At 41.3% G+C, this 23206-nt stretch overlaps 1 protein-coding gene across 2 annotated transcripts in view; it reads right to left on the bottom strand.

The window, feature by feature from the left end:
* Positions 1 to 22173, bottom strand: part of srcap (Snf2-related CREBBP activator protein) — a 40330-nt gene extending 18157 nt beyond the window's left edge. For both annotated transcript variants that reach the window (XM_079658123.1, XM_079658124.1), the window contains exons 1-21: positions 21956 to 22173; positions 20443 to 20519; positions 17136 to 19936; positions 15474 to 15743; positions 13866 to 14051; positions 13615 to 13755; positions 11106 to 11316; positions 9967 to 10136; positions 9305 to 9398; positions 9097 to 9186; positions 8116 to 8289; positions 7738 to 7970; positions 5798 to 5975; positions 5512 to 5648; positions 4685 to 4854; positions 2815 to 3144; positions 2133 to 2319; positions 1844 to 2013; positions 1146 to 1294; positions 833 to 1045; positions 211 to 348 (exon numbers count right to left, since the gene is read on the bottom strand). In XM_079658123.1, coding sequence (XP_079514249.1) covers positions 211 to 348; positions 833 to 1045; positions 1146 to 1294; positions 1844 to 2013; positions 2133 to 2319; positions 2815 to 3144; positions 4685 to 4854; positions 5512 to 5648; positions 5798 to 5975; positions 7738 to 7970; positions 8116 to 8289; positions 9097 to 9186; positions 9305 to 9398; positions 9967 to 10136; positions 11106 to 11316; positions 13615 to 13755; positions 13866 to 14051; positions 15474 to 15743; positions 17136 to 19697 — 5803 coding nt within the window. In that variant the 5' untranslated portion in view covers positions 19698 to 19936; positions 20443 to 20519; positions 21956 to 22173. The remainder of the gene's footprint in view (positions 1 to 210; positions 349 to 832; positions 1046 to 1145; positions 1295 to 1843; positions 2014 to 2132; positions 2320 to 2814; positions 3145 to 4684; positions 4855 to 5511; positions 5649 to 5797; positions 5976 to 7737; positions 7971 to 8115; positions 8290 to 9096; positions 9187 to 9304; positions 9399 to 9966; positions 10137 to 11105; positions 11317 to 13614; positions 13756 to 13865; positions 14052 to 15473; positions 15744 to 17135; positions 19937 to 20442; positions 20520 to 21955) is intronic.
* Between the last annotated feature and the right edge of the window lie 1033 nt (positions 22174 to 23206).

Here is a 23206-nt window from a genome sequence, read left to right as displayed (position 1 = left end):
ACAATTGCAAATTCCTCATAAGTAGCTTTATGGAGCAGAATAACATTTGTATTATTATTATTAATAAATACTTCACAAAATAAATGGAAAAAAATCCGAATTGTGACCACAATCACCTACCTATGAAATCGTGTTGGTGCGTTAATAATTTTATGTGGCAGATAAAACACTCCCTTCATTCATCCACAGCGAGTACAAAGGAAAACGAACCTTGCACAGAGCGTGGGGAAGCTGCAGACAGAGTCAGCTTGTTGCCATCCAGCTGGAAGGTGACAGGTTTACTGCCCTGACATGACACAGGACGCCCTGCCAGGGAGGCCAGATGGGCTATGCTCACTACCTTACCAGCTGAGGAAGGAAGACAAAGAAAAAAAACAGGATTAAAAACAAAATTATATTCATTTCACTACAAAATCCGTTGTTGTTTGTTAAAGAGTAAATGATGAGGGGTTGTGAACAAGGACATGTGTATAATGTTTGTTTTAATAGGTGTGTGCTTCTCTAGCTGCTATGTTATTAAACAAATATATATACTGACATGCACATTGAATCACAAATAAAAACTATGAAATATGTTTTTATTGAATATTGAAAGATATTTTTATATAAGATTTAATTGAATATTGAAATATGTTTTCCTCACCAAAAATGGCCTTAATACGGTGCTGTGAGCTGCTGAATTGACTTTAAATTAAATAAAAGTTGCTAAAGTGTTTTTTTAAATATTAAATCAAACTGACAGCTGGTATTCAGTGCAGATTGAAGAGGAGATAATCATGATCTGTTCTGAGAGTCAAACAACTGGACACTGGAAATGACCCTCTACACTTACAAGGCATCCTGGCCTGCATGTCCGGACTGAGCAGCACCCTCTGGGGCAGGACGCTGCCGGGGACGGGGCCTGGATGAGCGGCGAGGCTGGTGGTGCAGGAAGCAGTGGGAGGCCGAACGGTCAGCACTGGCTTTGGGGCGCTGGCTCTCACTGCAATATGAGCAGTTGGATGCATGGGCAGGCGAGGGGGGGCCGTGGTTGCCACTGTACACACTACTCAAAGAAAAAGAAAAAGCATTAGGAGAAAAATAATAAAAAGATCTGCAAATGTAAGATTCATTTAGAGGATAAATAAATGTTCCTTTTCACTTGCCTTGTTGAACCACAGGAGCAGGAGCAGCAGCTGTGGAGACTTCAGTAACTAGAGATTTGGGGGTCTGTGCTGCAGGAGGCACTGAGCAGGTGGGTTTATTCATCAGGAGGACCGGTCGGTTATCACTTTTAGGAGGCGGCTGGAACATCCTAAAGCAGAGACAGACCAACATACAAAAGCTCAATCAATGTCTTCATTTATTGATTTTTATAATACATTTTACACCAACTTTTCCAAAGTGCTCAATTTATTTGTTTACCTTTTTTCCCTGTATTTAAATTAGTTTACAGTTATCCAAAAAGTGGTGTTTTCTAATCAAAATCAAACACAGTTTTACTATGATCATTTGCATGTCCACACTCACCAACACCGTTTGCTTTATAGATTGTCCGATTTTGATTGATCATGGGAAAAGTAAGCAAGACAACATCTCAACATTTACTATGATGGTTGCCTGGCCACACATTTTAATGCAACTTAAGAAGTTTAATACCAATCTTTGTATTGCATCGAGCAAGATGAAAACGGTCTGGATTTAGTATTTAAAAAAGAATCTTGATTGACTTTTGTTTGTAGAGGTCAGCTTTTCTAGACTGAATTAAAAACAATACTGGTGTAGGTTCAGCTGTACTATTCTGGGAAAGCCATTTGGGTTTGGCTACACAATGTGTGGTTATAAAAGTATTTGCACTGCGTACCTGTTGACCTTCATGCGGACCGGTTTAGGTCTCGGAGGGGGTTCAGGGTAATCCATGACCTCCTGGATGAGTTGCCGGTTGACCTTGTGGCGTGGCAGGAAGATGTCTGCCTGGTAGCGGGACACACGGCTCTCCAAACCAACAAGGTCAAACATTGAAAGGTCGCAGCGCTGATGACACAAAAACAAAGTAATACATTTAAACATCCACTCCTCAGCGTTACAGAATTGACGAAAAAAATACATTCGGACCAAATTAAAGCTTTTTTTGTTTTTCCTTTAAAGCTAACCTTCAAAGGGGAGATCTCCAGAGCGTCCATCGCCAGAGAGGCTGTATGGAAAACAATGGGCTTGGTGATGAAGGGCGACTGGATGGGCCGAGGGTCGAACAGGTTGGGGTGGTTGCACACTTTGCGGAGCTGCATTAAGATGTTGATCACAGACATGAAGTGACCGCTCGCCAGCGTTTCCCGGGTCCTGTGAAACAGAAACAAACGCTAGTAAGACAAGAGAAAAACAACGGTAATAAACACTTCAAGCATTTAAGTTATTTATGGGAATAAATCAAATAGAAAACAGGGTCTGTGATTGTTTGACTTAACCAAAAAAGTCCACATTTCTTGGACTAATGATAACAAAACTTTTTATTGAGTAGACCAAGCTAAATATAATAATACAGAATAATGTGTAGACCCCAAAACAGCACAAACCCTTTGCCATTTAGGTCAATCATATTCTATATTCAGAGATGACTCGGCAACCCACTCTACAACAATCTTAATTCATTAATATAAGGAGAGATTAGAGAGAGAAAAAAAGTAATTTTTTTATATGAGTGTGCCTTTAAATCCATCATTAAAAAAATAATCTGCTTTTCCCAAGTAGAAATCTTTAGGAGGCTCATAATACATTTTAAATCCCATAAAGATGTTTGCTGTGTACTGGATTCATCTCTGAGGTTTAGTAACTTACGAGGCCTGTGCCATGAAGTCATCGTAGAGAAACCGTTGTCTCTTGGAGAGGCGACAGCGCACAATATGCTCGTATTTTTTGGGCATCTGCTTCTCCACGTCGATCTTGATCCTCCTGAGCAGGAACGGCCTCAGCACCTTGTGCAGCCTCTTGACCAGGCCCTCATTGTACTCCTGGCTGCCCTCGATCATTCCCGTCAGCGGGTTGGAGAACCATTCCTTGAACTCGCGGTGGGACTGGAAGACGTGGGGCATGAGGAAGTGCATCAGAGACCACAGCTCCATTAGGCTGTTCTGGAGAGGAGTTCCTGTCAGCAGCAGGCGCCGGTGGCTGTAAAAGGGAAATCAACATGTTGATATATGCAGAAAGATTTATTGTACATTTTAGAGATGTTGTATATACCTTTCTGTTTGGGACCTATAGGTGAATTTGTCATTATTTCAGAATTTATGACTGATAGTTTATCTATTATTATTTTTTCATTGTTGTTTGTTTGCAAGTATAACTTTTCATACAGTAGTTGTCGGTAAATTAGCTTTAAAACGGCTTAATATTAGCATAGGAAAGATAATTGTCTATCATCCCTTCAAATCACTAATATGCAATCCCGTCACAAATGGGCAGAAAACATCTCTTAGGACTAAAAGACCCGAGTTCAAGAATGTTGCGGTCAAGATACGCAGATGTTTTTTATTTTTATTGGGGTGCCCATATAAGTGCTCTTTCTGTCTCCATGTACTGGGTACGGCTGAAGAAGATCTATGTCTAAAAGCTTGTGTGTAATAAAACAGTGTGTTCAGCTTCTCCTTGAAGCTCCACGTACCAGTGATAAATTGCCACCAGCTGGAACAGGCCTCTAGCCAAATGATGGCTAGTTAGTCTAATTACAGCCACTTTGATAAAAAAAAAAATATATATATATTATTTGTAGGATAAGCTTGTTAACATTCACATCCACACCACTGTGACCTTTGGATAGACAGTTACGTGCTTGGGTGTATTTTGGGGATTAATTAAAAGTTAAACATGGCTCATGTTAAATTATAGCATATTCTCTACAGCTGAATGCACACTGACTATTTGTGACAAGCGGCAGCTTAAAGACAGAAAAGCATCCTTGAATGTGCCATTTTGTACAAGAGTACTTGGTACATAATGCTTGCATAAAACATCTGTACAGATTTTCTTATTTCCAAAAATATTGCTGGAGCCACGATCATCCGTGTCTACTAGGGTAATATGTAATATACGGAGCAATGTTTAATATCAGGGTTAAAGTGCTTTTGGAAAAATGGACACATGGATGTTTGCCAGGCTCTGCAGGCTAAATGTAATGCTTCAATCACAGCAAATCATTTTGTATAATCAAAACTTGTCATTGCTTGCATTACTGATATCCGTAAAACGTATTGGCTTACTACCACAAAATGTTTGATTGACATTTTTAAAACGGATCCCTCTCAAAAACGTTCAAATGCAATGCATTTAGTGTCCTAGTATCTTTTTACAACCATATTTATTTAAATCTGCAAAGAGAAGGTTTGGATAGTAGGGACATAACATAAAACAAAAAGAAGGCATTTAAACCTGCATTTCAGTCAGAGAACATATCCCCTGCATAAAGTTTAGAAGGGACAAAGAACAGCAAGTAAGTCAACTTAAATGTCACTGGCTAGCTGGTGCGTGTCTGCAGAGGCAGGGCTGCATGTTTGAGCCTTAAGCAACGGCCCTTCTAGTTCTAACCTTTTTTGTGGTGCTTCTTCATTTTGGAGGTTTGGGGGGAAACCAGATTATTTGTTATTACATCGTTTTTATTATTTAGAACCCTTAGTTAGTACATGTATATTTAAAATTAAAAATCATTACTGACCTGTTGAAGTTCAGCAGGCTCTGCCAGCGCTGGGACTTGAAGTTCTTGATGTTTTGTGCCTCGTCCAGGATCAGGTATCTCCAGGACTTGCGTCGGAAAGCCTGGTGATCCTGCAGCACCAGCTTGTACGAAGTGATGCACACGTGGAAAGCATTAGGCTTCGTCCAGCCCTAAGAAAAAACAAACAATATGGTTATAACCATGAGTGTAAAAAGAGAACTAGACACAGCATTAAATGTTCATGAAAGTTGGTCAGTGGTTCATGGACTCTCGAGTACCTGATGATTTAAATAAGGGCTATTCAACCGAACTAGAATTGGTGTTGTTTTAGCAACAAAGATTATATGCTGATTGACAGTTATATCTTTGCCAATGTTAGTCAATGGAAAAAGTCTAATGATCTCAGGACACAGAAGTTCCACCGTCCAATTTGCCTCAACGGCGAGCTCACGTCCTTGGTGCTTGGTTACAACTAACTGTGACCACATCCATCACACTGTAGACTTGTAGTGGAACGTTTGCTCACCAGAAATAATGCAATTTGAAGGAAACTAGAATTGTTGCCTTCCGTTAGAATGCCTCCCCTAAAACTACCGGTAGTCATGTTGCCGTTTACATCCACATCTTTCCAAAATGTCATCACTTCATCATTTAACCCCATTATTAATGTGTGTGAAATTGTCATAATTAGCTCATGAATTTTTGAGGTATGGCCAAAATCATGCTTTGTGAAGCAGAGATTCTGGGGTTGGCTTTCACCCACTGGCGAGCATAATAACCATCGTTCAGTTAAAGAGAAGAGGCCAACTGTGATGTTAACTCTTTACCTGTCTCTTCAGCTTTCTCTCCTTTTGGCTGCCAAAGTATGTGAGGATTTTAAATCCAGGACACCATCGTTTTAGCTCCATTTCCCAGTTCAACATCACACTGGTGGGGACGATGATGAGGTGAGGCCCCCAGTTACCTGAACACAAGTCGAATGAAATCAACAGTTGAACGTAAACGAAGAACTTCATTTAGCTTACAAAATATGAGGAGCACTCCAGATGAATTACATGATTAAACTGACATTTGTATAAATAGTGCTTAAAGCATCAGGAGCAGTTTGGTTACTTTTTTCAAGGGCGAGGTGAGCCAGCAGAGCGATGGTCTGGATAGTCTTGCCCAGTCCCATCTCATCAGCCAGAATGCCGTTGAGCTTTTTCTCGTACATGGTGACCAGCCAGTCAAGTCCAATGTGTTGGTATTCTCGTAACGTGCCATGAAGCAAGAATGGGATGGGGGTCTTGACCTTTCATTGGAAAGAAGATGAGAAAATTAGAGGGCAGAGCTGCAAAAGACACAAAACAAGCAACCCGAGCTTAGAGTATTAGTGTTTTTCAAGTTGACTAATAAAAGACATACAGTGGGGGGGAAAGTATTTAGTCAGCCACCAATTGTGCGAGTTCTCCCACTTAAAAAGATGAGAGGCCTGTAATTTTCATCCTAGGTATACCTCAACTATGAGAGACAAAATGAGAAAGAAAAAAAAAAAATCGAGAAAATCACATTGTCTGCTTTTTAAAGACTTTATTTGCAAATTATGGTGGAAAATAAGTATTTGGTCAATAACAAAAGTTCATCTCAATACTTTGTTATATACCCTTTGTTGGCAATGACAGAGGTCAAACGTTTTCTGTAAGTCTTCACAAGGTTTTCACACACTGTTGCTGGTATTTTGGCCCATTCCTCCATGCAGATCTCCTCTAGAGCAGTGATGTTTTGGGGCTGTCGCTGGGCAACACAGACTTTCAACTCCCTCCAAAGATTTTCTATGGGGTTGAGATCTGGAGACTGGCTAGGCCACACCAGGACCTTGAAATGCTTCTTACGAAGCCACTCCTTCGTTGCCCGGGCGGTGTGTTTGGGATCATTGTCATGCTGAAAGACCCAGCCACGTTTCATCTTCAATGCCCTTGCTGATGGAAGGAGGTTGTCACTCAAAATCTCACGATACATGGCCCCATTCATTCTTTCCTTTTCACGGATCAGTCGTCCTGGTCCCTTTGCAGAAAAACAGCCCCAAAGCATGATGTTTCCACCCCCATGTTTCACAGTAGGTATGGTGTTCTTTGGATGCAACTCAGCATTCTTTCTCCACCAAACACGTCTAGTTGAGTTTTTATCAAAAGGTTCTATTTTGGTTTCATCTGACCATATGACATTCTCCCAATCCTCTTGTGGATCATCTAAATGCTCTCTAGCAAACTTCAGACCTTTTTTAGCTATTGCAGATTCAGTCTTCCCGGCCTGGTGCAGGTCTACAATTTTGTTTCTGGTGTCCTTTGACAGCTCTTTGGTCTTGGCCATAGTGGAGTTTGGAGTGTGACTGTTTGAGGTCGTGGACAGGTGTCTTTTATACTGATAACGAGTTCAAACAGGTGCCATTAATACAGTTAACAAGGGGAGAACAGAGGAGGCTCTTAAAGAAGAAGTTACAGGTCTGTGAGAGCCAGAAATGTTGTTTCTTTGTAGGTGACCAAATACTTATTTTCCACCATCATTTGCAAATAAATTCTTTAAAAATCAGACAATGTGATTTTCTGGATTTTTTTTTCTCATTCTGTCTCTCATAGTTGAGGTGTACCTTGGATGAAAATTACAGGCCTCTCTCATCTTTTTAAGTGGGAGAACTTGCACAATTGGTGGCTGATTAAATACTTTTTCGCCCCACTGTATTTCATGCAGAAAATGGAAGAAAATGGAAGAAAAAGCTGTTTTCAGTCTCTCAAATATGGAGATTCAATGCTTTTTATATTTGGAATTAAATTCAAAATGTATACATTTGGGTTTTGGACTTTCAAAACGAGACATTTAAAAGACCTAACCCTCGACGACCAGGAACTGGATGGAAATATAAAATATTTTAGGGCATTTTACAGGCCAAACAATTTAAAAGAAAACATGAAAAAATGAATAAAATCATTACTTGCAGCCCTATTCTTCTAATATAAAAAGATATAACGTTTTCTTTTGTCATTAAAAAGAGCAACACTTGAATATTTCAGGCTGACCTTTGCAGTAGCCAAAGTGTAGCCCTTAGGCTGCAGGCTCTCTGCAGTGGCAGCGATGTGGCTGATCTCTTTCTTTGGTCGTGAGCTGGAAGAAGGTGGGCTGTTGTCTCCCTCCTTCAGCAAAACCTCCATCCCTTCATCTTCACAGCCATCGTCATCATCTTCTTCTTCTTCCTCACTCCCCTCTTCTTCTTTCTCACTGTCATCATCTTCCCTGCTTTCTCCTGCTGAATCTGAAAAAAGCACATTTGAAAGAGTTACTCATTTAATATTTAATTTGAGTAGTTTAAAAGCAGCAAACAGTTCTTTGCAGAAAGAAATGGGTCAAATAAACGATGTATACAAGATTATTTGAGAATATTTGTGAGCGGTTAATACCTGAAGAGGAAGAGTTGCTTTCCACATCACTCTCATCTTCTTCAGTTTCCTCCTCCTCATCCCCAGACACCTCCGAATCAGAACTCTCTTTAGAGCCAGATCCAGACGGAGCCTCAAAGTCAGATGCATACGCTCCTTTGTACTTCTCCAGCAGCTCCTCGACGCTCATTTCACCTACAAGGGAAGCAGAGATATGTCAGGGCGGATGTTTACTGCTCATGGTTTTTAAACAGGGCACGGCTTAGTGTGAATTAAATGGCATATACACAATACACAGCAGTTTGAAGAAGGGCAACAACACTGCAAGGAGAGGTTTTAGGATCAGTTTTTGTCACACTAGAATTCTGCACTTATAATTCTACATATAGCCAACTTTATATATGTTTTCACCTATATTAAATGTGCATCATCTACCCATAAGAGGGTCACTAGACGTTGCAAACTGCATGGGAGTGTTAATCAATCCTGAAATGACCTTTGCCACCAGTGTACGTATGAGCATATATGTTTATTTAATCTGTCATTTTTAAGTCGTTTTTGTGTGTGAATGGAGATAAGTGTCATCTGTGTTATTTTCAGCTAAATAAAAAAATACTAGAAACCATGAATATCTTGTCAAAATACTTTATGCCCCAAATCTTTTTTGTATATGTTATATGGTGATATTGACCCAAACTAGTTTTTGTTGTTGGCATCTCTCCCTTTGGTTCGGCGTGCCATTGCCATTCAGATTTTGTAATCTAAAACATTCAGGAGGAAACCAGATTGTTTTTTTTGTCATAATTGCTCGCCTAACCATTACATCAATTCTGGAAGAGATTAGAAATTGAGTACGTTTATTCCTATACACACCTTATCAGGAAAAGGAAGCTCTTCAACAAAGATGAGAGGAATTAAACAAAATGTATAAACGATTACACAAAGTATCTACAATAGGCTATTCAACGTGAGCAACTCCCATTGCTATTTCATGCCAAGTACCTTCTCTGGCCAAGTCATCAAGTTCCTCTGCATGGTTCACATCTCCCTCCACCTTCTCCTGGTCATCTATGGTGTCCTCCTCATCCTTAGCTGAACATGGGAAGACAGAGTAAACCAGTATTACATCAATAATAGACAAATGTCAGGTCATTCAACTAAATACATGTGTGCATCTTTTCCCCGCATCTTATAATGAGATCCGTCTTACCATCCTCTTCGTTGGCAGTGAATTCACCATCTTCCTCTTCCTTCACCTTTGATGAAGAGCTTTCATCAGAGCATTCTCCATCTGAGACCGACTCCTATGTAACGATTCAGTGATTCAATTAAATGCAAACACATTTGACCTGTATAAAAGGCACCCAATAAAAAAAACACTACTTTTCAGGCAATTTTGTTCACGTTCCACAAAATAGAGGGCGATTTTCAGTTAGCAATTGTAAATAAATGATCAGTCATGTTTTGAGCATCAATCCCAGTTAAATAAAATATCCTAAAATCATTATTTCAAGGGGAAAAGATGAGCCCATCTGGATTGCCCTGAAGTTTGATTGTTGCCATTTTTAAAAGAGTGTGTATTAGGATAATAAGAGTGTGTATCAGAATAAATGCAATGTGTGTATTAGGTGTGTGTTCAGTTGAATGTTATGATGGAATTAAGTCATTTACATGTTGTAGCACTAGAATTAGGTTTTATTTAGATTATACATTTCTAAACGTGATGATCAGCAATTAATGGACAGAAAAGATAAACCCCTCTAGGTATATGTCAATGTTTGAATTGAAGAGCTTGTGACCAAAATATAACTGTGTTCAGTGATCTTATGCTATTTGACAATAATTCAGGTCCAATCCGTTTAGTGGCTGTACCTGAGCCAGTTTGATGGTGCTGAGTAATTGGTCCAGGGGCAGCATGCCCTCCTCCTTCAGCAGTTCAATCTCCCTCCGATGGCTCTCGGCATCATTGCCCTCCTGCTGCTCCTCCACATCTAAGGTCTGTTCATCATCCTCTTCCTCACAGGGAGGTTCAAAGTCTCTGTCTGCACCAAGAAACAAGAACGGTTTTGTAAGGAAAAATTATTGTTCACATCTCTAAGGAAGAAAAAAAAGATGTATAATGTATCTAGACCATTAAGTACATCCATTTTCAAAGCCAATAAATGCTTCGTTATTATGGCTTCAGGAAGTAATATGGTTCAGACAGTCGATACGTGGAATATTAAACCTGGGTTCGTTAAGCTTGAGATTGTTTAATGTAATTTCCTTTTAATACCACTAAAACATTGCAAGATCTTTAAAAGACAGGATCACTAACTATCCCTTTGGCAACCTGAATTCTCTAATAATACCATTTTTTTCTCACATGGTCAACAAGGAATCTGAGGAAGCCAAGTGTGCCTACACAAGCATGAGATCGTTTTTTAGGAAGTGGTTTACACAGTAGGAATAGTGAAGTCATTCAAGAACAAAGTTTTATTTATAGGAAGTCAAGGAAACATGGTGTGGGTAATCATTCCTTTAGGGATTGGCACGTTTGTCCTTCCTCTGACTGAACAAAGCCTTACACTTAAGTCTGGCTTGCTTAAAGAATCAAGTGCCATTGATAACACGGTGCAGCAGACTAGTCTGACAGGTTTGACAAGTCTCCAGCTTGACGGCTCACAAGCAGTGCTCAGTAAGGTGCACTGGAGATGTGCCAAGAAGCGTTTTACTGCACTGACGAATATTAACCTCAACATCCTCACTGCTATTACATTCAAGCTCATCACGTTGGATTTGCACAGAACAAGTCTCTCAGAGATGCAATGTCCTTGACAGCTTTTTGCCTCCATGAAACATTTTACCTTTGTGTGCCTTTAAAAAGATTGAATCATTGGTGTGTAGCTATGACAACGTCACCGTCTCAACCAATGATTCAGCTCTGAACACACTCAGTGCTTTAACATGGAGATAGTGAGCTTTTTTTATGAGGGGAAAGGTATTTCTTTAATAAAAAAAACCTTTCTCACCCTCCTCATCAGCGGCAGGTGTCGCAGGTTTTGAGGGAGTCTCTGTGACAGGCTCAGGTTCAGGTTCAGCTTCGGCAGGTCCGGTGGGTGCAAGCGACTGGCTGAGGAGGTCCGAGTATTTCTCCGTCTGTCCGACAATGAAGTCCAGCTGAAGGTCCAAAGCCTTCTTCCTCTTCTCCTCCAGTCTGGACTGCTGCTTGTACTGAACCACCTTTATGGACAAAACAGAAGTACTCTTAACAAGGGGTGACTTTTACTTTAATTAGCCGTGACCAATTCTTGACTAAATTAAGAAAACTTAATTTTGCCTAGATTAGGAACAGGGTATATGCAGGAATCCTGAAGTCAAATTTAATACCTTTTAAGACCTTTTTTAAGACCCTTTCCATACATTTTAAGACCTCATTCCAACTTTGAGTTCTAACCGGTTACATTGGCTACACACTTTACCTCACATTTACTATATTGATAGTAAGATAGCAAAACTAAACAGAGTGCAGACAGACTACTGAAGCCTCCTTTCCACATGAACTTCAACCTCTCTGTGAAGGTCAGGTTTAATGCAGTATGCTGCTTTTTTGCTTCTGTAGACTCTGTGTTCTTTCATTCCAGTAAAACTCCTCAGAAACCATTAGAAACCAGTATTTGACCAATAAACAAAACAATTGACAAAAACTTTGAACTATGAAATATGTTAAACTTTGGTGAGCTTCAGCGGGGTAATGCCATATAGGAGCACCCTCTCAAATACCCGGGGGTTAAATTGGGCTGGGGCTGTCCGGGGCTAAGCCCTGGCACATAGGACGATGCTCTGACGTCATCACCCTCACACATTTGTCATATGTTTACAAAAAAGGATATATATGTTATGATTTTTTTCGTTCTTAATATAGACTATATTTAGGGTCGATATGTGTTGACTTTACTTTAAAATAGCAGATCTCTGTGACCGGATATAGTTTGGCTTAGACCCCGGCCCCACGAGGACGCATACGCAAGCGCAAAAAAGGCTTCCGTTCACACGCATTCGATTCATTAACGTGTCCGTTCACACTAGACCGCTGGAAATGCTGGAAACGAGGCCTGTAAGTGGCGCTGCTGCCTCCCGAAATACACCAAAAGCAGTGAAGAAGACCCCGGAGCATGGTTGCCCTTCTGTTTATTCTCCGCGGTGGACGGCGTGTTCTCCTGCTGTATATCTCTCCGGTAGTCCACAGCAGATGAAAAACACCCACCTCACCGCCTCTTCCAAGGAACGAGGGGACCGTGCGGCAGTTTCCGTAAAAAAAATGTTCCGCCGGTCAACATGTCCGTTAAAGTTTAAATCTTCCGTACAAAATTAGAAAAGTGCCGGTCAGAGGTCTTCTTTGTTATTTATTGAGCTTTCAAACAAATTGATAACGACTCTGTTCTCTGTATAATAATATAAGAATATTTAATAAACGGTGCCTGCCTCTTTTCCTCCCCCTCTTCTGACAGCCAAGCGGTAGCAGGAGACGCGGGGAGAGGGAGGCGGGCTATTTCATCGTTATCAGAAAATGATCATATAGGGCTTACACACGGAGCCGTTGGACCCCCAGAGCGTTGCGTATGCCGGTCTACCCACCTTGGGACCCGTTACCGTAGTCGCTTAGTTCCCCCCCCCCCCCCACAGAGCGGAGCAAGGCAACGAAACTTAAAATAATAAGCAGCATTTTACGGCGCGCGCTATGCATGAGGCCGCCTTGGGGGGTTTCCCGACATGTCGTTTCAGTACATTAAAGGGTGTTTCACTGTTTCATGTTGTCGTTGCTGTGGACCTTCTTAATACCTTGGAAAATGCCGTTTAATACTTTTTAATAGCCTTAATTTTCGCTAAATTGATTTATCAACTTTTAATACTTTTTAAGACCCCGCGGACACCCTGTAGGAAGCACACATAAATAATTTTAAATTGTCTAAAATCAACCGGCCGGGGACTTCGGGTGGCAGTATACGCCGTGAAGTTGTTTGCGGCCTGCCAGTAAACCCAAAGCAGAAGAAGAAGTGACGTCAGCGGCTTCATTTGACTAATCCTTCCCCAGGAACTTATTCCGGTGTGAACGCGATCTGCTCTTTAGTTCATCAGAACTAAAGAGTTCTGATGAACTAAGTACTGGGAATGAAGTACGTCAAAGTACTTGGTGTGAAAGCGCCTAATCTTACTAACATAAGAAATGCAAAGGAATGTATTTTATTTGTAAAGCAATAATGAAAGAGTTGCCTATAAGTGTATGCCAAGTAAAACAAGTGTAGGTTTAAATAGGCTTCTTCTACAGACTATATTTTCAGTTAGCATTTTTAATTTATGCCTTAAAGTTAATCATTTATTTTGATGCAAAATCTTTTTTTAAATAGTTAATATGTATTCTATTTTCCTACAAGTGCATTTTCTTTCTGTGACAAAAACATTCAAACACTAGACCGTGGTCTCTTCTAATTCCACAGCTGAGCAGAATGTTTTGTTTGCTTGTTTTTGTCTCATCTGTACCTTCTCCACGCTGCTCCAGAAAGCCCGGACCTCCTTGGCGATAGAAGAGGCGACTCTTCTGATCTTAGAGTGCTCGTCTCGCTTGGCTTTTTCTTCTTTTTGCCTTAGCTCCTCGTGGTATTTCATCACCATTCGGACCACCTAATAACGTGACAAAATAACACAACTTAAAACATATATACAATATACTTATTATTTCAATAAAGCTTGTGAAACACTAACATTTCTAGGAACAAAAACATTGAACCTACCTTTCTAGCCACTCCTCTCTTCCAGCGCCTCTCCTGAGCGAAGTCTGCAGAGAGCCACTGCATCTCCTCACACAGGTAGTCCCAGTGAACTTTGGGTCGCGGCGGCTCCGTCAAGCGGGTGAGACGCTTCGTTGACCAGAAGCCCTCCCGCTTCAGTGACTGGGTCCGATGCTCGATGTCTGCTTCCTACAGACACAAAGGCCAAACCTCTCAGTAAATCCTGCAAACACATCAGAGTGCTACAACAATGTTACAGAAACTGGTAACCAGGACGCCCCACTTTTCTTGCTATTTTGCAAATGACTGTTTTTTACCACAACAGACACGATTTCACCAGTAAGGTCAGCTACGCAAATTCATGTCATTCTTGTACAGTACTCAATCTGAACAGAACATGCTTCAAATTTGAGCAGCTCGCATACATTTCAGAATGTTTCACTAAACATTTCAGGCGACTAAATACGTGAATGGTTCGAAACAGAGATACTGTTTTCCTCAATGAAAAGACTGTTTTGAATACAAATCAACCCCTGCATCGCCTCAGAAGATGTTCTCCTGGTCTGCAGCTTTACAGATGATTTGTGGGTAAATGGTGATAGTGGTTGTGTCTTCCAGACTTTGTGATTATTCACTGCAGACTTCTACACAGCTCTCAAGTATAATCCAGAAGACTAAGAAACGCAAAGTAACAACATCAAAGAGAAATTTGTATCAGTGGGCGAATCAGGAATTATAAAGAAACAGGGAGCCTTCAACTTTGCAGGTTGGGAGTTTAAGGTCCTTTCCTCATTTCTTTCACTCTCTTCAATTATTCAATCTCACAGCCATCATGACATCAAAAAAATATATAAAATGTGAAAAAGCTTACAGTATTCCTTTATAACCACAGCAATCAATGTCCATTGTGCTTTTTGGATTTTTCAACAGCTGTTTATATTAATGATTCTGTCCTTTGATTGCCCTTATTCCAAAAAAGACAATGTTACTCCCAAGCCATTTGAATGGCTAATCAAAGGGATTGTTTTACTTATATTTATTTTAGGATGTAACAGTTCATTCTGCAAATAATGTCAAAACCATGGGGTACGCATACGTCCTTCAAATAACTTGAAAGTCCATCCTTTTCTAACTGCCGTCATGTTGCCCCTCTAATACGCTCGTTGTGGCAATTTTGCAAAACTGTGTTCTATGAGCTACTCCTTTAATGGCTGCTATGCACAAGAACAGACTCCACACATTCTTGCCTAGTAGAATTGTGCTCATTGCACAGAGCAGGCAAGATGATTGGGTGTTGCAAACTGCACAGAAACTTCTATTGAGGCTTGAATTCTCAATGCTGCCTATCAAAATGTACTCCAATGTCAGCAAACGCTACAAATAAATATTCTGGCTATCCGAACAGATGGTCATATTTGCTAGTGAATTATTCTTTTGCAGGTAAACTTAATGAATGACACCTTAAGCCACCTGTGGAAACTCAAGACATGTTTTTATTTTGTATTTCTGATTAAACAACTATTGTAAGTTCCCCTAAGCCCATTTAGTCTTGCATCTTCAAAAGAAAAAAGTCATTACAGCGTGTCATAGGGCAAGTTATGGATCACTCACATGTTTAGCCAGCTCTGCCATGTCTGTGTGACGCTCTCCGCGGGGGCGCTGAGGAGTGACCTGTTCAGGTGGGGAAGGGGAGGAACTGCATCTGCCGCCAGTAGAAATGGGAGACACAAACTTCCCATGAGGACCCCGGAGAGGTGAAGACTTGTCCCGTTGTAGGTTCGACCAATCGCTGGAGGGTGAGGGACCCGGGTGAGAAGAGGAGGTGGAGGGTGAGACGGGAGATGAATTTTCCATGACCCTGTCTGCTATCCACTGGCGTACCTGAAGGTTAAGGATAAAGAAGTACAAGAGGAAATTATTTCAAAAGGTGAAAGCAGTAAAGTTCGCTAAGAAAAAAGCCACATGCATGAATTGGGTAAAAAGCTTTTATAGTAAGCAAATCCTGACATGCTCCAGAACCATAAAGTGGTGCAGGAATGATTCCTTAACGTGTATTTGATTAGATCCCGGAAATAAGGTCTATCACAAGCTAAAAGAGACTTTCACTTTTTTTCCATGACAAACTATGCCAGTAAAAACCCCAATTATGACTTCTATTAGTCATAAAAGCAGCAGTTGCTAACAGGTGACTGAACATTAGCAGCCTTTAGCTTAGCAGTGGTGACGACGTGGAGTCATGCGACCATCATGTAGTTTGTTAAAAACCTAAAATTAGCTCTTTCCCTATGGCAATTGCATATTTGCTTAAAAAATCATAAAGTGGTGTTAATATGTGAAGATTATCCTGTTGAAGAAAACGTGTCAGCTTCAGAAACATTTTCAAAAATCACAAAACATATGTCCCTCCCCGCTTTTTGTGGAAAGAGCCCTTGCGATGTTGACTTCCTGGTCGGTCTACAAAAACATGTCATCACTGCACCACTTTATAAACTAGCCATTAGTGACTTTCAGTCAGCTTTTGCCTCATGCAGAATAACAATCATCAAATAGAAGAAGTCAAAGTGCTCCTTGGCATTAGCAGTGACAGCGCCTGACTAGGAAGTGCTGCTGAGTATCCTGTGTGAAAGGAACCTATGTGGTTGTCTGACAGCCACCACTTACATTCAGGAATATTGCCTTCCTGTCTGTCCATGCTGGAAAACACACATGGCTCAGCATGCGGCCAACTTAAAATAAATAAATCACTAAATAACACACATGAGGGATATAAACATGTACCAACATGCAGAAGGATGTATAGATGCCATCTTAAGACAAGTATGCTTCAAACCTAATTTGAATTACAGGAGCATAATAATGATGGTGTTTATGACAAATGTTACTTTCGTTTAAATTAAGCATAGATAAAACAAGTAAATAGTACACAATAAGCAAATAGTCATACACCTGCGGAACATCACCACAGCTTAAATATATCTTTTTGTTATATGTAGTAAAAAGAGTGTTCCTCACAATACATAGTGAGAATAGCTCTTTACCTCTAGTGGGGTACATCATTCAGATTGGAAAAGTAAAGGACAGCATTGTCTGAAACAATGACATACCCCAGGGAGCAGCTAATAAACACATTTCCACCTCATCTTTATCACAATGTAATAGATGCTTAGATACAAACTCAACATTGTTTTCATTTCAGCCGTGTCCTTGTTTAATCAAGGCTGACACAACTTTCCCACTGACATTCAAGGACAAAACATTTCTTCATGAAAATACCTTGTTTGGAGAGCTGGGGGTGTTCATCTCGCCTTCCGTTTTGTCGCATTCTGGTTCTTCATCACTGCCTTCTTCTGGGCTGCTGACCTGCCCTGAGGCGTCCTCCTGAGCCTCGGTTTCGTCCGTTGGTTCGTCCGGCTCCATGTCTTCACTCTCTTCCTCCACATGGAGGGAGTCCTGTTGGCTGGGGGGATCATTGAGACTGGTAGATGCTTCATCTTCCCTTTCCACTGGTGCTGAGAGCATGTAAAGGGCATTAGACGTAGTAGGGGTGACAACATCTTGGGACTCTTCACTTGTAGTTTCAGTAACATTTAAGGCCTCTTTGTCAGATTTGCTTGTTGAGGTTGTGACAGATGCAGTCTGGACAGGTTGAAGTGAGATACCGCCTGTAGTGGGCTGCTGTACCTTGACAGGCGGGGCTGCTGACACAGAAATTGTATTGACAGAGCACTGCGTCTGATCTTTCTGGGCGGCAAGAGCCACAGGCGCACATAAAGAGTCCGAGACAGTTTGGGGAAGGCACTCCTCAGAGCTGTGGGCATTCACTGCCAGCTTGCCAGCCGCATTCTGTTGCTTGGACAGCCGTGCCAAAAGGGAGGGTGGGTGCTTCAGGAGAGGAGTTTCTCCCGGTTTAAGAAGGAGCAGCTTTGGATTTATAGTACCAGAGTGGCGAGTGGTGCAGAAAGCCTCTGGTTTGGTTTCTGTGGGCACAGCAACATTCTGGATTTTCTGTGATGGAGTCTCAGTCAAAGCAGGGGGGGTTTCTTTGGTCCCTTCATGTGAAGAAGCACAGGCCTCACCCTTTGTAGTACTTACAGTCTTATTTATAGAGGGGGCTATGAAAGACAGTGCACCAGCTGTTGCTTCTGCTTCCTGTTTAAGGAGAGTTGTTTGAATTGCAGGAGAATCACCCAACTCTGTTTGGTCTGATATTGCCTCATTGACCTGTGAGCGAGGTGTTTGTTGGCCAGTGTCTGTCTGTTCAACAGTGAATGAGTCAGCAGCTACTTCAACTAAACTAACCTCACTTGAGTTAGCCACTTGAACAGCTTGGTTAGCATCTAATACCAAATGCTGCCTGACGGCAGCAGCTGCCCCAGTGTTTTGTATGGACAAATTATGGGAATTAAGGTTTGCCTGTATCTGATTTGCATCATGCGATGCTGAAGGCTTCTGGGAAATAATGACAGGTTCACTTTCATTAAGTGTGTGAATTGCTGGTTCAAGGTCCACAGAGTGTTCGAGTAACGCGTTGAATAAGTTCACCTCGTATTCTGGAGAGTGGGGTACCAGTGCGCTGCTGCTGGCACATACTTCCTCCGCAACCTCCTCCACCAGGGTGCAAAACTCGTACACTTCCACAGGCTGCGAGTCCATCTCGATGTCTGCTTGAACACTTTCTTCATACAGCTTTGGTTCCCCAGAACTCAGCTGCTTTACAATGGCAGCTTCACAGACACTGCCATCTTCTCTCTGCAGGAGGTAACTCTGATTCAGGTGCATGTCAGTCCAGTCCCCGCTGATGTGAGCTTCCTCCCTGACCACAACGATTTCTTGAGCCTCGGCTGAATGCACAAGCTCGGCAGTTAGTGGCGTCCCTTGTTCAAAGGGGTGAGATGTTTCCGATTCAACAACCGGCTCCGTCTGCACTGAGACAAACAGAGGGGGTGCAGCAGAGGGTTTCGAGTAACTCTCCTGTGAGAAAGAGCACTCTGGCAGCATTGTGATGTCAGATGAGGAGGTGTCAGTTTGATCTTCCTTCATGCTACTCTCCACCTGCTCTCCTACGAGTGGATCGCAGCTCCTCTGGATGTTGGTCCCAAGTATTGCAGCTGAGGGAGGTTGTCTCTCGTTGTGAGAAGTGTCAACAAGCTCTTTGACAGGCTCAGACATCTCAACTGATTCCAAAGAATTAGCTTTCTGCATTTCTCTGGCATCAGCTGAGAGCTCTGTGGTGATTTTAGGTTGTGTTTTCGACAAGTCACTTTGTTTAATCTCACCGTTTCCAGACGAGGGTAAAGGGATTGTAGATGTTTCCGAGTCCAGGACAGCAGCCCTGTGTTCTGTGGTGTCTTGGACTTTAATAACAACACTTGATTGTGAGACAGAGGGAACTGGGGCTCGGAAACAGATTTGAGATTTGGGTCGGAGAAGAATATTTCCACCTGTGTGCTCTTTTCCGCAAAGTTCCACTTTTGTTCCAGTCTCTGGTTTATATTCCAATGTGATAGACTGTTTTTCCTTTGTCCCTGTGATAAGCACAAGTCCAGCAGCTTCTCTAGGCGGCTGCACTTGATTTGTCTGACTATTTGTGTGACTTTTCTCTTTATCAGTTTTTGACCCGTATTGCACTGTGCTGTCAATTTGTGTTTCTGGGGCGAAAGGGGGACAAAGGGGAGCTGAAAGCCCTTGCATCTCAGCAGAGGAACTACAGTCCGCGTTGAGGGATGTTGGCAAGGATCTCGAAACTCCGACAACACTATCCCCAGCTGGGACTTCTTCGAAGACGCTGGTGATCGGGAGTGTCTCCGGCAAGATGGTCTGACGGGCGCTCTCCATGCCGAGGAATGTTGAGTCGTTGCTCTCTGGCAGTGGCAAAGTGGACAGATTGGTGAACGGAGGGACTGGGCGGGGGGCAGCTGCGACCGGCTGCGGGGCATGCTGAGGTGACTCCCCAGCCACATTCTGTGCAGCCTGAGGGTTGCCACCCTGCACATCCACAGCCGGAGAGGCACCCTGCCGCACCGCCTCCTCCCCAGAGCTTGCCTTCTCTGTGCTGCCCCGGCTACACACTGCACCTGTGGGAGATAGAGATTGTTAAAAAAGGTATCTGGTGATACAAATGCTGAAAAAAGAAACAGAGACATGGAAAAAAATAACTCAACAAATAGAAAATATCTCTTTTGTAGATCTTATATTATTGTCCCCAAGGGATATGTGTCCTGCAGCCAGCAAAACATGAATATATATCAAGTGAAATCAGGAAACCTATGGTAAGCCATGCTCAAAACCATCAACGTCAGCTTCAGGTATTGTTGATGGTTTTAGGGATGGCATATTATGATTTGTGTCTCACTTGATGTATGCATGAATTTTATTATGTTTTTAGTATCAGAGTCTATGTGTTCTTTGTAACTGTGCCACGCTATTGTTTGTTTATTTAAGTACAGGTCATTGTATTCTCATTGCATAAAAAAAAAAAAGCGGCAATGCTCTCATCTAAATCCAATTAGTCAGGACTCTTTTCTACAAAAAAAGAATATCTGACTAGAGAAAGTACAGCTTCAAAGCAACAACTTCTCACCTGTCTGTGGTGTGAGACACAGATCTTCAGTGCTTTCTACTTCCAGGATGCTGAAATTAGGGTCCCCTCGACATATTCTGAGGAAGAAGGAATAGAGACAAATGTCAACTTTCTAATTCAAATCAAACGAGCGATTGCATCCCTCTCCACTTCGCAATTCAAAACTGTAAAGTAGCTGGATTTATTTATTTAATGTTCAGGTCTGAATTGAGTGAACACAAATAGCACAGTGTGTGGGACGCTGGGTAACATGTCACGTCATGAGAGCAGCAACAGCAACACTCGGATAGCTTTGGCTAGCCAACTGCTAGGACTGTAGTTGGTATATTTGGCATTTTGCAGCAGTAATAAAATACTATAAGTGAGTCAGCGGCGCTGAACGGGCTAAACGAGCAGCTACGTTAGCTACAGCTATTGCATTTGCTGCAGTCGCCCACAGGAAGATAGGAATCCTGCAGCACGCGCTCTCAGGCTAAAAGCCGGTGACCAAGCGCGGGCCTCCACTCATTCATTTATATGCTCTCGTGAATGTAAATGTAATTCATGGTGGTGCTAGTTGTAGCTGCATTAAGTTTCAGATGGTTATGTACCATAAGAAATGACATTTGTATTTAGTAGTTATGTGTTCATGAGATGAAAAGAAGATTCCCATCTCGAGTGTGGTAATAATACCAAAACGCTGGGAACCGTGTGATTCATAAAAGTCACGCATTCTAGTAGTTAAACGTTTATGCCAGCCGGTTTGGCTAGTATGGTTAGCTGGCTAATGTTAGCTTTCCACAATAACACACTGCTTGGGTGGCACTAAAAAGGAAAGCTAACTAGCAAGGTACAAGAGTTTACTAAGGGTGCGTTCATTTAATGCGCAGGCGCTCCATCTTCCCCACCCGCAGTTATGTAATGCTCCAGCCATCAAAAGAAGCCTGTTTATACCGACACATTAGCTTAAGTTACTTCGCTATGAGGCAAAAACATCTGAAAAGTCGCATTAAAACCCGCTTCTTCAGCATGCACTACTATACAGAGCTAGGGGGACAATCACTCGTGACGTCATTGTGTGGGGTCAAATCTTGTTTCCAAGATAATAAATACGTTAAAATTATTTGGGTTCGCACACCAATACAAATTACTTTGTGTGAATATAAAAAAAGAGCGAAAAAACTATATTATAAAAGTTCCATATACATTTTGCAATGATTATAAGGGGGATTTGGGGGGACCCTTAGGGTACAACGATAGGCTCTTAAGAAGCGACACTGAGGAAATTATGTGTATGAAGAGCTAATTTCGTTTGAAATTGAATTTATTCAGTGTTGTTGGGTTTTATTTCAATCTCCGACCTCGATTTTAATTAGTGCCAATGCATTTCAATGACGTATGTTCAAAAATACTGACAAATAAATTGCATTCTGATTGTGTCCTTTCGTTTGTCAGAGCCCCCCTTCAATTCCCCCATTACTTCCTCCTTGCCCCCCTCCCTCTCCTAAGGCCGCCATCTTAAGTTCCCACCTACCTGAAATTTCCGACCAATTTTCTTTTACTAAATTCTCGTTGAAGGAGTCGTCATCCGCGTAAAATCACACTCAATCCTTGATGTCAGTAATCCAATCTGTCTCCCGGTACCCAACGAGGTACGACTAGGTCTGTGGGAAGAAGTTAAAATACGGACCGCGAGAGACTCAGGGTTTCGGCGCAGAATGTAGCGGTCGCGGGGAGGAGACTTTACGCAGCGAAATGGTGGAAGACCGCTGCTGCTGACAAAGTACAGAACATAGGAAAGTCTCGCGAGATTTTGTTAAGCGCGCCACTTGAAATTTCTGATAGCAAACTTGATGGATTATTGTAAATAATCGGTTTTTCCAACTGCTTACCATTATGTTTAAAAAGGCGCTTACATTATATAATCATGACGTTGTTGATTCACAGTAAAACAATTATAATACGTCCCATTCGGATATTATATTTAGATATAACAAAGTTGTTTGCAGTTTGATCCTTGCGTGATCAAAAGAGAATGAATCAACTAGCAGTGTTGAAGAAAGTATTCTTGAATACAATATTTTTCTTTTTGAAAAAAGAAAAACATTTTAAAGTATAATACATGAAAAAGTAACCATACAAATTTCCCCTGTGACTGTTATGTTAGATTATTATTACTCATACTTTAAAAGCAGTATTTCGTAGCATAGGTCATTTATAACTCTCAAAATCTTAATACAATTATTTATTATTTATATATTATTCATTTTGGATTAACCTATTGAAATATTTTTCTCCATTAATGGATTGTTGGAGTTCTTAAAAATAGGCGGATGATAATTTGGAAATGGTGTCTTAAATTACCCAGTTCCTAAAGTGTCCCCTTAAAAACGTTTGGTTTCACCAACCGTGATGGTCAAACCTCAAAAATATTAATAATATATTAGGCTACCTTTATTATAATATAAAAGGAAAAGCAGCATATCACGAATGTGAAGCTGGAAACATTAAATGGTTTTCCAAAATAGTCTCAAATTAATCTTATTCCCTGATGATTCATTTATATTTGTTTATGTTTAAACTATAGGGGAGCTTAATTGATATCAAAACATTTTATAAAAAGGTTTTAAATGCAAAAATATGAATTTGTCAGGTAACTAAAGCTCTCATATATACATGTAGTCGAGCAGCAATTAATACTTACTGTGTAGTTACATTCCACCAACAAGTAGTATATAGGCGAGTAATTTCCTGCTTATTCCCTTCAAATGCAGGATTAATAGTG

Source organism: Notothenia rossii, assembly GCF_949606895.1.
Source record: "Notothenia rossii genome assembly, chromosome: 11".
Classification (NCBI taxonomy): domain Eukaryota; kingdom Metazoa; phylum Chordata; class Actinopteri; order Perciformes; family Nototheniidae; genus Notothenia; species Notothenia rossii.
Note: the sequence above shows the minus strand (reverse complement) of the source record. Positions and strands in the feature narration are given on the sequence as shown.